Source organism: Setaria viridis, chromosome 3 (genome assembly GCF_005286985.2).
Source record: "Setaria viridis chromosome 3, Setaria_viridis_v4.0, whole genome shotgun sequence".
NCBI lineage: Eukaryota > Viridiplantae > Streptophyta > Magnoliopsida > Poales > Poaceae > Setaria > Setaria viridis.
The window spans coordinates 44,275,329-44,288,601 of NC_048265.2; the positions used below are offsets into that span (position 1 = coordinate 44,275,329).

Genomic DNA, 13,273 nt, shown 5'->3' on the forward strand with positions numbered 1-13,273 from the left:
ATTGCTTTTGACATAACACACATCATACCTTATCAGGTTGCTCTTGACCACCCTGAACTGTTGCTGCAAAGATAAAGTCGACCATCGCTTTGCAGCTGCCTTCACCTCATCCCCACTAGGGTACAAAGCACCGATACAAACCTCATTCTCCGTGTACTCCCAAGGGACATTTTCCCCTTCATTGACTGCTAGGTTTGAATGGTCATAACTTGACCAGTTCTGCCGGACAGGATTAGCATCATCCTCATCTGATGAGTCAGCATCCATGGCACGAAGGTGCTCTTCTCCTTCCCTCATTACCTGCTCAACTAACCCAGGGATGTGTTCCCCTCATCAGCCTCGCCATTTGGCTCACGGGGTGCCTCTTCATCCTCTGCATCTCCTTCTTCTACCCCATGTTCAGTATCTTCTTCAGTTTTCCCATCGGTAATGTCCAGACCTTCCTCGCTTCTAACATTCCCACCACCGACTTCTTGCAACTGATTGCTAGACCCAATCTTTTAGAACACTTCAATAAACAATAATAGTGGTAAATCGCGCTTAATAGTAGCATTTACAAAGGCCCTCCAGTTCTGGGTTCCTTCAAGCGACATCAACTCCTAAAATATTATGTCAGTTTGAAACTCCATGACAGCCCTAACGGATAACTCAACTTGATCTCTATCAAGATTGAAAGCCTTAAATAGCCAGTTGCATAGTGATTCCAAGTCCTCTCTTGCTCTTGGTACTTATTTACAAAATGACTTAAACTCAAATAATTCTACCCCTCTGAACCATATCTAACCTCTCCCGGACCTTACAACACCTAGAAAAATAAACTTTCCGACATGCCTATCAATATACACCACATGATCAGATATTATTACTAAATGTTATTAATTTTAACTAACTCCAACAACACCTACATTTAAAAATTATATAAAATTATAACTCATGCATTACTAATAATATTAATTTTAGGGTTATCTAAATATATCAACAAATTAATTTTACTTTACCCTGTCAATATACACGACATCAAGAGAGATCATTACTAAATATTACTAAATTTAACTAACCCTAATCGCACCTACATTCTAAAAAACTATATAAAGTTCTGAATAACTATATAAAACATAACTCGTGCATTGCCAATAATATTAATCTTAAATTTATCTAAACAAATCGACAAACAAATTTACTATAATCAAATTAACTAAGCTAATCTGCTATACCGACAAACTAATATTTGTCTATGTCTCATATGTACACCTAGATTTCATCTAATTTTTAATACTGCACCATTTATATATCATATCAACTACTACATCTACCAACTACGAGTTAAGCTAAATTGCGAGATTTCAAATAATACCTCAAGCGAATCAAAGATCCGGTAGAGCTTCGCTTCAATCTTCACCCTACTTCCCTCCTCTACCCCTATTCCTCTCCTCCCTCGGTTTATTTCTCTTGTCCCGAATGAGCAGGCGCACCCCGACCCCGGCCGTTCCTCGGGTTTTAAAGGGCAAGGCGCCTACCGCCGCCTGATTCGGCGGAAACTTCCTGCTCCCGCCATTTGAATCGGCGGCAGCTTGTTACCGCCCCCTCATCCGGCGATAACGAGCTACCGCCGTCTCATCCGACAGTAACTCCATGGTTCCCACGGCCGCTAGGGATCCGTGTGCCACGTGCACATGCATAGATACCGCCGTTTCAGCTAGCGGTAACTTTTTTTTACAGCCGGTTCAAACAGCGGTAGCCGTTTCATCCGGCAATAGGAGTCTAGTTCTGCTAAATTTTTGCTCGGCTATTTATTTCTGCAAAATCGTAAAAGAAAAAATACAAAAATAAAAAATTCGGGGAACAGGAGCCGGTCGCTGCCTTAAAAAGGGATACCAGGCCGACAAGCCCAATGGGCCCAAGGCCGACGGCCCGTTTGTGTTGTTCCTTGCTTGCTTTAGGAAGCGCGCTGCAGACCGAGCGAACCGCTGAGTGAGGTGATTCTCTATGCTCACCAGGTGTGGCTATGCTGTTCGTTTCTACTTATACGCTGCACATATCATAGTCTGTATTTGGTGATGCACAGACACAGCACAAGTGTCTTCAACAGAAGCACAGATGGTTGCTGGCATGGTCATGGTCATGAAGAACAAGAAGCGGCAAAACGCACCGACGCACCATGAAACAACGAAGGATCACTGCAACCATTATGATGTATACACAGCATGGTATACATCAATATATCGAAGAAACGAGACCAGAAAACAGGTTATTGGAATGGCCTGTGCATATGTATTTATTCGTCATTATTTTTCATGGATTTCACGTAGAAGTAATCTACACATATTACATATATTCCACTCCCTAGGAACAGGCAGTAGGAAATCATCAAACAATATGACAGATCAGACATGGCTGTAGTCCGCAGCAAATTTGCTGCCTATATATCTTCAATGAAGAACAGAACATGATGTCGAATCCATTGTCGATGTAAGCCTGCTGAAAGCTGTAGCTGACACTCCTTTTGCTACTTCACTGCACAAAGCAAGCACATGAGCGTGAATTTCCCGTAGAAAAGCAGAATTAAACGGGCAACGAAGAAATTTGTAGCTAGATTTGGAAAAAATAGGCAATCTAGCAGAAGATTCCAGCATTTCACATTTAATTCCAAATAGGGAAACTCTTTTTAATGATTACAGAAGTACCTGTCGGGAAGACAGTTTTAGGAAAATGCAAATTAACGATCTGGTTAACAAATACAAATGCTGATCTTTTTTAGGACATACGGAATGCAATCATTATGATGAAACAACTTTTCTTAAGTCTCCTTTGGTTTTGACCAGGTCACTAGCAAACGTTTACTAACAGTAGTAATAAGAGTGGAACAATAGAATTTTCAGACTGCTGACTGCTGAGCAACAGCCTCACACTCAGAAAATTTTTATCTCTTTAAGGGAAAGTAATGGGTGAAAACGTTGATCAATTGTGTATCACCTTATCAGTCAGGTATAAACTATCCAAAACAGCAAACCCCGCAGCAACGCCGCCTTCGTCCGATGAAGAAACTTTTGTCCGCATCAAGTAACCACATTGGTCATTAGTTATCACCTTATCTTTGCTCCTGATGAGATATTGAGCAGGGTAGTACTTTTCATTAGAAAAGGACCATCATTTGCAGACCACAAGTGTTGCGTGCGTGCGTGTGAAACAACCATACCGCAAGTAAGAGCCATATATTCCAAGCTCAGAAATCACAAGACCCTCGTGGCAAATACCACCACGAACTAAGTAAGCAAGAGAAGCTTTGGGGAAGATTCTTTGCATAAGTATATAGGCTGCAAGCGCATCCCCTCCTTCCTTCTGGAGTCTGGTAAGTGTTTCTCGCAAATCAAGACCATAGATGTTGTTCCCTGTATAGAAATAGCATATTCAGGAAACAGTAAGAAATTGTATGATACGCATTTGCTAATGTATACACAAACCTCCGCCTTCACGTTGAGGCTTCAATACAAACAACTCAGGTTTTTCAATTGCAGTTTTAATAATCTCTTCATCATCCAAACTCCATAACCCAGCAAAGCATTTACGAAGCTTAGCAATGTCCTCCTTATTTTCAAGGAACCTATAGAAAGAACAAATGATGGTTAAGAAAACTTAAAGTTTTTAGCCTACATGAAAGGCTAATAATTGATCTGATCATTATATTAGCAGTTGAGTTGTATCAGAACAACAAAAGCACAATTGGCCTACAAGCACCACATTTATCTAGGAATGCATGTAGACCCAAAATGCCATATGAATAATATATGAATGTTCAAGTGTGTACTATTTGTTATTGAAGAGGTCTTGATACCTTTCAAGAACATTAGGGTTTGCCAGTTCTTGTTGAATCCTTTTGGTTCCCACTAATTGATATGATATTGAAGGACACTTCACAGAAGATGATTGTTCAATCAAAAGTCTCGCACTCCATTCCTAGAATACACAACAAGCTTGTCATGATAATTTTAGCATATTATCATTAAAAAAAATAACCCAAATGTATCCAGATCATATACAGCAAAGTGTTTGACTTTATTAACAAGACAAAAAATGAACTTCAAGTGTAATAAAGGAATATAGAACTAGAAGCATTAAAACATGTTCAAATAAGAATGAAATAGGTCACAGAGAAAAATAATCTGTGGCAACTCAGTTTTCGATCGGAAAAGACTATGTGTGGAAAGGAAAATAGTAATGCACTCATACTGCTTCTGAAGGATAATCATTCGGTGTATATCCTGCTCTATAATACACCACAGCAACTTTCTTGCCGTCTCTGAATATTTCAAAAAAAAATTACAATGAACATACTGCAAGGTTGATTGCTCAAATGCTTAGAATACATAATTAATAATTGATTTTCGACATCTATGGATACGTACACTAGAAGAGTTCCATCTGGTAGAACATGCCCTTCAGCCTCCACCTGTGTCAATGTTTTTCTAAGAGTTGTTATGCCATGTGTGATACGTTGTCAAGGGAACACAAGTTTGATCTTACAATTTTTATATTGCAATTCAAATACTTGAAACAGTGTCCCAAAATTACCAAACACTTAGCAATCTTTAGTGGCAAACTGGGAAGAAAGATATACGTGAAAAAGCAATGACAAGATTGAACTCAAGGTTAGAGATGGGAAGGCAAAATGATAGCTGTTATATGGGAGAAAAGGTAATTGAATAAAGCCAATCAAGCAGTTGAGTCACTACACAGGAATCTGACAAAATAAACTGTAGTTTTCATCATTACAGAAAATATGAAAGCAGAACATAAAAGGATATGATTCCTTCAAATATTTGGTAATCCAGTATTGGTCATACATATTTCTTTCTTCAGGCTGAACAATCATCATAACTATAGCACTGAGAAATTCATGGAAAAGAATGACAGTTAATACTCATTTAGATAGTAGTATAACATATAAAGCCCCGATTGGATTCCAGGGCTAATTTTTAGTCCTAGGATTTGGATGTTGAATAGGAGGATTACACATGGGCTAATTGCGGGCTAATTTGCACAGAGAAGGGCAAATTTGGTGGTTACAGCCCATTAGCCCTAACCCCTATTATCTCAAAAGTGGCTCATGTTCCCATTTTCACACCTATTGCTAATTTTTAGTCCACCACTTTTAGTCCATCCAAACGGTACCTAATGAATATGCATGTTCAACTAGAGAATACCAAACCTGTCAACATCAAACTCAGTCCATGCTCTGGCCAAAGCTTCTGCAAATTTACTGCTAGCCGCATTTCCAGGAACCCTCTTTGGTTCCAGGCTCAATACACGTCCATACTGATTAATTAAGGTCCTGCATAGTAATTAGTGAATGCTCAATTTGTATCCTCATCATGTTGAAGACACAATAATGCTGATAAATTAAACAAATAAGAACCTCAACTAGTGAAAAGGAGAAAACTCAAGGTAGATTCATTGGGGAGAAATGGAAATAAATTCGATGCACAAGCACAACTAAGAGTGCCTTTTCCATATCCACTGACAATTAAAGAACTTGGAGCAGAAACTCTTCAATACTATGCAACTCTCTAGAGAATTATAGCCCTACGAGAAAAGAATACAGTATATACGTAATATATGGCTAGTATTTCATTACTTCTAGAATGAGAAATCGCCAGATGATATCCTTAATATGGTCCCAAATTAGTAGTGGTACATATTATGCTACTGGACTGGATTTTCCATATTTAAGCAAAATTAAACATATGAGGTAGACACAACTAAGCCCTACTGTTCTACCACAGTACCACGTGTAATTTAGCAAGCCCTACTTATCTATCATTTTAAAAAAGAACAGCAGAGTTTTCAGTCTACATGCTCAGGGCATTATATCTCTATTCTTGAACCAGATCTTTTTTTACAAAAAAAGGAAAACCTTCATGCGCAGGAAGATAATTCTGTTATAGAAACAATATGCCGAACTTTACCTGTGAAGCTCACTTACTAAGGGACCAAGCCCAGGAAATGATGTTGAGATGGTATTGAGCTCTATTTGAAGAAGAGAACTTGTTTCTGAATCTAGCATATAATCTGATCGGTGCAACCCTAAGCGAATATTCTGATAAATATTTGGGCACTGATCAGTACTTCCATACAAAAAAAAGGCATTACCACCCTCCCCATCCCAAAAAAAGGATTAGAAAACAGATCTTAAGATAATTTAATGTCTAGTAATATTTAATGTGCAGGTTAAGAAGTTTGACACCAAGAAGTTAAGAGATAATATATGCTTATTAGTACTCAGTAGTAACGTTAGTAAATTACCTCCTCCTTATTTATTTCCATCATTTTCCTGTGAATCTCTAAGAGCCTAGATGTGAAATCATCAACCTGCCTTGTTCTGAAATTACAACATGATCAACCAAGACCATCAGTCCAACGGTTCATAGAGATTTTGAGCTTGTGACCTGGATGGTCTTTTTGTTTGCTCAGAAGTTTAAACAGGCCGTTAAAAATAATACACAGTTTGTTTCACATTTCAACGATCTAATTCAGTGAGTATACAGCCTGAAGGGGATTTACTAGAATCAGGTGAACTAACATTCGCAGTTTATTAATTCACGTTGCCAACAGAACTCTGAATGACAATATATGACGTGGATAGAAATTACTATGGAAAAGAAATTTACTTGGACAAAGAATCTTGCAAGAAATTCCCATCCAGACTAACACGATCCACAAGCTCGTTAAAAATTGGAGCCAGCTCGCACGCCTGCTTCCAAAAGGGTTCTGGAAGATGCGCCGGGAGCAGGGAGAATGGAGCGTGAACCAATCCTACACCAGGGACTGTTCCTGATCTCTGCCAGAGTTCAACGACAATGTTCAGTCAGGAGCCAGAACTTAGGACAATAGCTTGCAATTATATTTCACGACTCAGCATCAAATCCTGAGGCAACCATGTTTGGTACACACAATTCTGCTCATGACAGTATGACACTGAGCAGAGTCTCAGCGGATCGGCGCTGTGCACAGGATTGTAGAAGACACAAGAGCGGCGAGAGCCGAGAATTAGGTCACCGGATCGGCGCGGTCCCCAACGACGAGGCCGTGCAGCGCGCACCACGCGGCGGCCTCCCGCGCCATCTCCCCCGCCGCGGCGGGATCCGCCGGCGGCGGCACGGCGGCGCTCATCGCAGCCTCGCGGGTAGTGGCAGTGGAATCAGCCAATCAGGAGGAGCGCAGAGTTTGGCAATTCGTGGAAGGGGTAACTGCAATCGCAACCTAAGGCCTCGCTCTGGTTTGGTTTGCAGATCAGCGGATGAAACGAAATGAATTCAAATTTATAGCTGCGGCAAGGCAGGGGATGTGGCTTGAGATTTCCAGAAAAGCGGAGGGGGCTGCACGAAAATGGCAGGGGGTCAACCTAGGCTTTTTAGCCTTTTGTAAAAAGTGTGCCAATCGAATCCCCTTATCTCTGCTTTAGGCAGCCGCCTCCACCAACATCAACGAAAGAATAAAGCTACTATTAAAAATTCTCTAAATTCGTTTCTTTTTCAGCTTCATGCTGTGGGATTTTTCACGGATCCTGCATCTTGAATGAACATGTAACTAGAGCAGTTACACTACAATTTTTTTTTAAAAAAAGGACCAAACAGCAAGAGATGAAAAATTTTATGGTTAGTTAAACAGAGTATATCTCTGTAGAAACAGTATATCATAGTTAACCAAAACATGACTACAAGCTAACCAAAAAAAAGTAGAATGCGTGATGAGCCTCGCTAGCGTTTACCATGTCACACCTCCACCGGTGATGATCATACAGGTTACAAGGCATTGCAACAGCAGCATGTAATCTGGATTTCACGCCGCTGGTACACCAAATCCACAATTAAAACAATTATCAACCGAAAGGTTGCCAACCACAGGAGATGGGAAATTCCATTGCTCAAAATATCATGGATTTCATATTGTATTGCCACACGACAGCCACAAGTGATGGGACTTCAGACAGAAAGATCTGCAGGTTTGTAGTTTTTCTCCTTAAAAAAAGGGAAAGAACTCATGAATGGGAAGGACCAAAAACTTCCCACCACAGATCTTGTACGAGGAACGGAAACACGGGAAAACAAAACGTGGAGTCTGTACAACAAAAAGATCTACACCAAATTATGCTGACACTATGCTGAAACACACTGACAATCATAGTTCTCTAGGTAGAATAGCGGTAGGACATTTTCCCAAGGTGTTCCACAGTATGTAATCTCCAGAAGAAGCCTGTCAAACGGGGGAACAAATACACAAACATCATTTAAGCAGATTAGAGAAATAGAAACCATTTTATTGCGAGTCAACTAATGAAGAGATCAAGTCTGCTTTCCGAGGAAGAGGATACGAAGTAAGCATGAAGCTGAAAAGCATAACAGAAGAATAGGCAACAGCACCAGTTTTGACATTGGGAGGAAAACCAAAGCAACTTAAAAGCAGTGGTTATTTATTTATTTTTTCTTGAGTAGTTAACTGCTACACAGCCAGCAAGTTTGTTACTTTCTGAAACTCAATGGAAATGGAAATGAAGATCTCAACTGGCCAGTTCATACAGAGACGTTTAGTTAAGATAAGCTACAAAGTGGTGTGGTGGTAGATCAAATCTGTATTAGCTTGTCAGTTGTCACTATCTTGGCACTGACATAACAAGCTCATTAGATGCATGCTTACAAAACTGTAGCCTGACAGAAAAAAATCCTCCAAGAATAAATACAAAACTGCTGCGAACCAGCTATCCAATTTCAGTGGGTTCGCTATTTAATGATTAATAATAGAGTTGAGTAGCTATCAAGATCAAAACAGTACCTGCATTGAGTATTCAGGTGGGGCTTTAACAGAAGGGTATATGTTTACCTGCAGGAGGTCATTAAAACATCAAAACATGAAATAAATTTGTGATAGATTTATTTCAATAAAGCATTGCACACAGTGCACTTCTAATGACACTATTACAAGAGAAAAATGTAACTTCAATACTTATTCTACCACGTGTGCAGCAGCACAGTATCATCGCACTGACAAATAACCTTTTAAGGTGGAGAGCCAGATATTTAAGCAGAAAATCTTGAGCAAATACATAGATAAATTCTGCCTGACATCAAACTGAGAAATATGATTTGCTCGGAATTTAGCTACTTCAAAAATAACACAACATTATAAACTGGCAGCTGAAAAAAATCTGTAAATGCATGCGACATGTTGAGGTGTGATTTCCATTTGGCAACTTAACAAAAAGCAGTGATTATCAACAATACTTCATTTTAATTATATATCAGAGCTATATTTAATGATGACACCTCACTACAGTGAGTGAGAAAAGTAATCTGTAACTTACAGATTTTGGATCAATTGTAAGACCAGATAGCGTGCCTCCAGTGATCTTGAAAGAAACCTAAAAAAATGATTTATGATTAATCAACAGAGCAGTAAGAAGCTCAAAAAAACTAAAACGCATGCTCATGGAAAACCCACACAAGAATATAAGAAAGTCTTTGGGCACTAGAAAATTTCATGAGTGCGTAGAAGAATAAACACGTCCATCATACCCAACCGACAGAACCAATATAGTTGATATAGATATCAAGTGTAATGTTGATTCCCAGTAATATTTTTATCAATTTTGGGCATAGGTACTATACGAAGAAATAATACAGAAGTCAAATGTTTCACAGTCCTATATGAACCAACATGGAGATCAAGCATGCCATTAATCAATGACCAGATGTGGCACTTACTTTCCTTACAACAATATCTTCAAAACAAAAGTAAATGACAAGAAGGCTTCTGAAGTTCTCCTAGTATACCATTTGGTAGTGACATACCTTAGCATAATTATATGCTTGCCAAGACAATGGCTCTTCTAAATCAACTGCCTGAAGATCCTTATTGATTTTTTCCATGATGTAATCATCCAAGCTAGCTCCATTCTTAACGTTATCTTGCTCATTGTCACTATCATCAGTATATGCAGTGCTTGAAACTAGCCGAAATGACGAACTTGTTCTCTGTGTTGTTCTAGGAAGAAACCTAACAGTACCAGGGAAGGTAGCCTCAATGCTTCTACCACTGAGGCCCCGGCCACTTGTAACAATCCTCCATTCAATTGAATGCTCTGTCATTGAAACTGTCCCAATTGATGGATTTCCCTCATACGATGCAACCCTTCTTCGAGGGAATGGCATTGTAATCATGCAAAAATCCATAATGAAGGGAGACTTGTAACCCTCCATCAATGTCAGCTTAAATAGAAAAGCACCTTCATTTTCAGAAACCATGGACAACTGGTAGAACCCTTTAACAGGAGGAGCAGTGTTGCATGGTGATTGATAATGCATTAATACAAAATTTCCTAATGGTGGCTGAAAAACAAGGGTTTGCTTATTATTAGTGGGCTCTGAAGCTTGGACACAATGATGGAATGATGAGACCTCAACATGAGCAGTTTTTAACCCAGTCAGTGGCAAAGAAACATCAGGTAGTCCTTCTAGTTCAGCCCTACAGGTTACTTGTCCTGAAACAGAAAGGAAATCTGGCACATCGTCACGGTCATACAGTGCAGCATGTATAGTCTCCAGGCTAGAAAAAAGAATCCTTTGCCTCCCTTTGTACAGGTAGGGTTTCCAGGCAGGTTGCTTCTGGTCTGTCGGAAGAGGATCGCCAGAATATCCAGTAGTTCTAATTGAATTAACATTGGCATAATTGAGATCCTGAGGTGTGCCTGCAAAAGAAATTATTAGCTAAGTTGATTTGTTAGAGTATAGATCAACGAAAAAGCTTTAAAAGAGAATAACAGGCATTCAAGAATAAGAGAACAACATGACGTATTATACACCATGGAGGCTTTGTTATACTAACCAAAAGGCATTGCACCAATGATGAAGTTCCGCAGTAAATCCTTGTCAAAAGGTCTAACACCACCTTTTAAGGACTCGGATTGAGCAGCGCCAACAGGTGAAGAGGCTGAAGCAGTTGGTGCAGCAACAGGTGCAGCAATAGGCTTTGATCGGGCAGAAATACCTATACTTCCAGTCAATGAATCCAATAGTCCACCAACAGAGGGCCCGGAGCTAATGATCACCTCAGGTTCAGCAACATCACCAGTAATTATGTCCCCAATAACATGCGCAACCATAAATGCCCTATCATTAAACATGAGGTGTAAGTTAATCAAGCTGTTGGTTGAACAACATCAGATGTTCATGTAATGAACATATAATCGTTAATTGGATGCTGAAGATGGCAACATATCACTAGGAAACATTTTCATATTAAGTGGGTTGGTGGTGATAAGAATAAAACTTGGATTAGAAAACACAACCAATAATAGGTAAGCAAACTTACATTACCCTGTTATGCATGGAAGATTGAGCAGGATGGATGAGAGATTGCCATTCTCCTTGGCCGAACTCCCACAATCAGACCTTTTTAAAAGATTCTCGTACGCTCTAAATGACTGCGGATCCACCATAGGCAACACAAGGACATAATACCATCCGCGCTTCTGCAGAACCACTGGCCAGATCATGAAGCCATCTGATTCCTCTTTAGCAATGTGAAGTGATATAACTTGGCGAGTGATTGGATCGTCAACCCAGGAATCTGACCCTACAGATGACAGGCTTGTACGAATACCAGAACCACGTGCAGTTCCTTCCCTACAGAGTGACAACGATACGTCAATCATGTATTACATTTGTTTCTACCTCCTACAGCAATGGTGCATTATGCAACAGGCTCATGGCTTCAGTGACTGAAATGTGATAAACTGGTGTTTATTTGATAAACTGAAATGTATTACATTCGATTCTTTTAAGCCCTGTATGATCTGTACTTTGATGTTTATATGTTCGCTGCGTTACATGTATTAGGATCTTCGGTTAATCAGTTTGTGGTGTTTTCAGGCAAAACAACATTGCTGTATCATTCTGTTCCTACCATATAATCGATAATATCCCAACACCCAATTCACTTCTACTCACGAGTAAAATTCAGTGACCAATCTACACGCATCCGCGACACAGTCAGCTGACCGAAGGACCAAAGGAACGACGGCTAACCTTTTCCGGCGCTCAGCGAAGGCGGCAGCGACCTCGTGGTCGGCCGGCAGCTGCGGCGGCGGCGTCGTCGCCCCAGCGCCCCACCCGTCCCCCTCGCCGCCACCTCCGCCCTCCGCTTCCCAGGAGGCGCGCCATCGCTTCTCCACTACCGCGAACCGCCTGACGGAAGGAAGGGAGAGGTGAGCCCCATAGGATCAGAAGGGCCAAATCCTTGACGGGGAAAAGTTCGGATGGGTACCTGGAGAAGGCCACGGTGTCGTGCGGCGTAAGGATCCAGATGGCGCGCACGCTGCACCCGCCGCCGGACATGGCTCGCCGGGGAATGGGTGGGGGGGAGGAGGAGGAGAAGCCGTGCCGCCGCTGTCCGCTGACGCTGCTGCTGCGTTTCGGGACGGAGGTGGAAGACGACTTGATGGGCCGAGTGACATTCCTGAGTCTTGTGGAAGGCTTGACGGCCCAAATTCTCTTCAATCCTGGAGTCCGGCCCGACCGACCCATCTGCGATTTTCTTTTTTTCTTTTATTTTATTACGATTTTGGACATGCAAATGTGTTCCCTCCGTTAGGGCAAGCATAGTGTTGTTTTGTGATACCTTCATACTGAATCTCAAATAAGGTACAGTGCCATATGAATTTGTCCTGTAGTGCTAAATTTAGCTTATGAATCATTTGTTTTTCAGAAAAAATGACCTCTTTTATCTCCTCCAATTCACCTAATTAAAATTATACGTGCCAAGGCATAAGACAACCTTTAGCGTAGTAGGAAGTAATATCGTTTTTTTCTAAATTTCATCCATCCATGCTGAGTGCTGAACCTGTCTAGGAGAGGTTGAAGATGACGAGGAACTCGCGATTTCGGGCCGGCAAGTGACTGGGTTAATTCTAAAACTGAGTGCGCAAGTAGCTTTGAAGAAGTGAATAAAAAAGCCCAGACTCTTCCGAGTTCCGACCCAAGCCTTCTCGTTCCGTCGACTGGTCGACTCGTGCCGTGCGTCGTGCCCTTTGGGCCTTCCGACTCGTGGATCCTATCTGTCTTTCGGTACCTAGCTTGCTACATGGCTTCCAGTGTTTAAGATTCGTGCTTCAATTTGGTTGACAGTAGTTAGTACGCTAATTTATGAAAGTGTACGAATTTTCGTAGCTTTTCTCTTAGATTATTCCATCCAAGGTTTATTAATCCATGAATCAGCAGCGAAC

General features: G+C 40.8%; 2 protein-coding genes across 4 annotated transcripts; both read right to left on the reverse strand.

The window, feature by feature from the left end:
* Positions 1 to 2,248: 2,248 nt before the first annotated feature.
* On the reverse strand, positions 2,249 to 7,293 carry LOC117848103 (glutathione synthetase, chloroplastic). 3 transcript variants are annotated; one of them, XM_072292874.1, is made up of 13 exons: positions 7,054 to 7,292; positions 6,666 to 6,835; positions 6,301 to 6,376; positions 5,964 to 6,094; positions 5,207 to 5,329; positions 4,802 to 4,883; positions 4,404 to 4,483; positions 4,228 to 4,297; positions 3,833 to 3,954; positions 3,462 to 3,601; positions 3,197 to 3,389; positions 2,974 to 3,100; positions 2,249 to 2,514 (listed from the first exon to the last, which is right to left on the reverse strand). In XM_072292874.1, the coding sequence occupies exons 1-13, from the start codon at positions 7,165 to 7,167 to the stop codon at positions 2,512 to 2,514; spliced, it is 1,431 nt and encodes a 476-aa protein (XP_072148975.1). In that variant the 5' UTR covers positions 7,168 to 7,292; the 3' UTR covers positions 2,249 to 2,511. The 3 variants fall into 3 exon arrangements, with proteins under 3 accessions (XP_072148975.1, XP_072148974.1, XP_072148976.1); XM_072292873.1 differs by lacking the exon at positions 2,249 to 2,514 and having other exon boundaries at positions 2,615 to 3,100; positions 7,054 to 7,293; XM_072292875.1 differs by lacking the exon at positions 2,249 to 2,514 and having other exon boundaries at positions 2,615 to 3,100; positions 6,949 to 7,174.
* A 595-nt stretch (positions 7,294 to 7,888) lies between these two features.
* LOC117848102 (AP-5 complex subunit mu) lies at positions 7,889 to 12,494 on the reverse strand. Its single transcript, XM_034729418.2, has 8 exons — positions 12,316 to 12,494; positions 12,078 to 12,236; positions 11,367 to 11,675; positions 10,876 to 11,159; positions 9,843 to 10,738; positions 9,356 to 9,412; positions 8,827 to 8,874; positions 7,889 to 8,250 (listed from the first exon to the last, which is right to left on the reverse strand). The coding sequence occupies exons 1-8, from the start codon at positions 12,384 to 12,386 to the stop codon at positions 8,176 to 8,178; spliced, it is 1,899 nt and encodes a 632-aa protein (XP_034585309.1). The 5' UTR covers positions 12,387 to 12,494; the 3' UTR covers positions 7,889 to 8,175.
* Between the last annotated feature and the right edge of the window lie 779 nt (positions 12,495 to 13,273).

Bases quoted from the DNA above. Each gene is read 5' to 3' on its own strand.
- LOC117848103 (XM_072292873.1), bottom strand. From the start codon at position 7,167: ATGAGCGCCGCCGTGCCGCCGCCGGCGGATCCCGCCGCGGCGGGGGAG. The intron at 6,377-6,665 runs GTAAATTTCTTT...TTGTAATTTCAG, and splicing joins TTGCAAGATTCTTTGTCCAA to AACAAGGCAGGTTGATGATT. The intron at 3,390-3,461 runs GTTTGTGTATAC...ATTTCTATACAG, and splicing joins GCCTCAACGTGAAGGCGGAG to GGAACAACATCTATGGTCTT.
- LOC117848102 (XM_034729418.2), bottom strand. From the start codon at position 12,386: ATGTCCGGCGGCGGGTGCAGCGTGCGCGCCATCTGGATCCTTACGCCG. The intron at 11,160-11,366 runs GTAATGTAAGTT...GTTTAATGATAG, and splicing joins AATCTTCCATGCATAACAGG to GGCATTTATGGTTGCGCATG. The intron at 10,739-10,875 runs GTTAGTATAACA...TTTCTTTTGCAG, and splicing joins CATTGGTGCAATGCCTTTTG to GCACACCTCAGGATCTCAAT.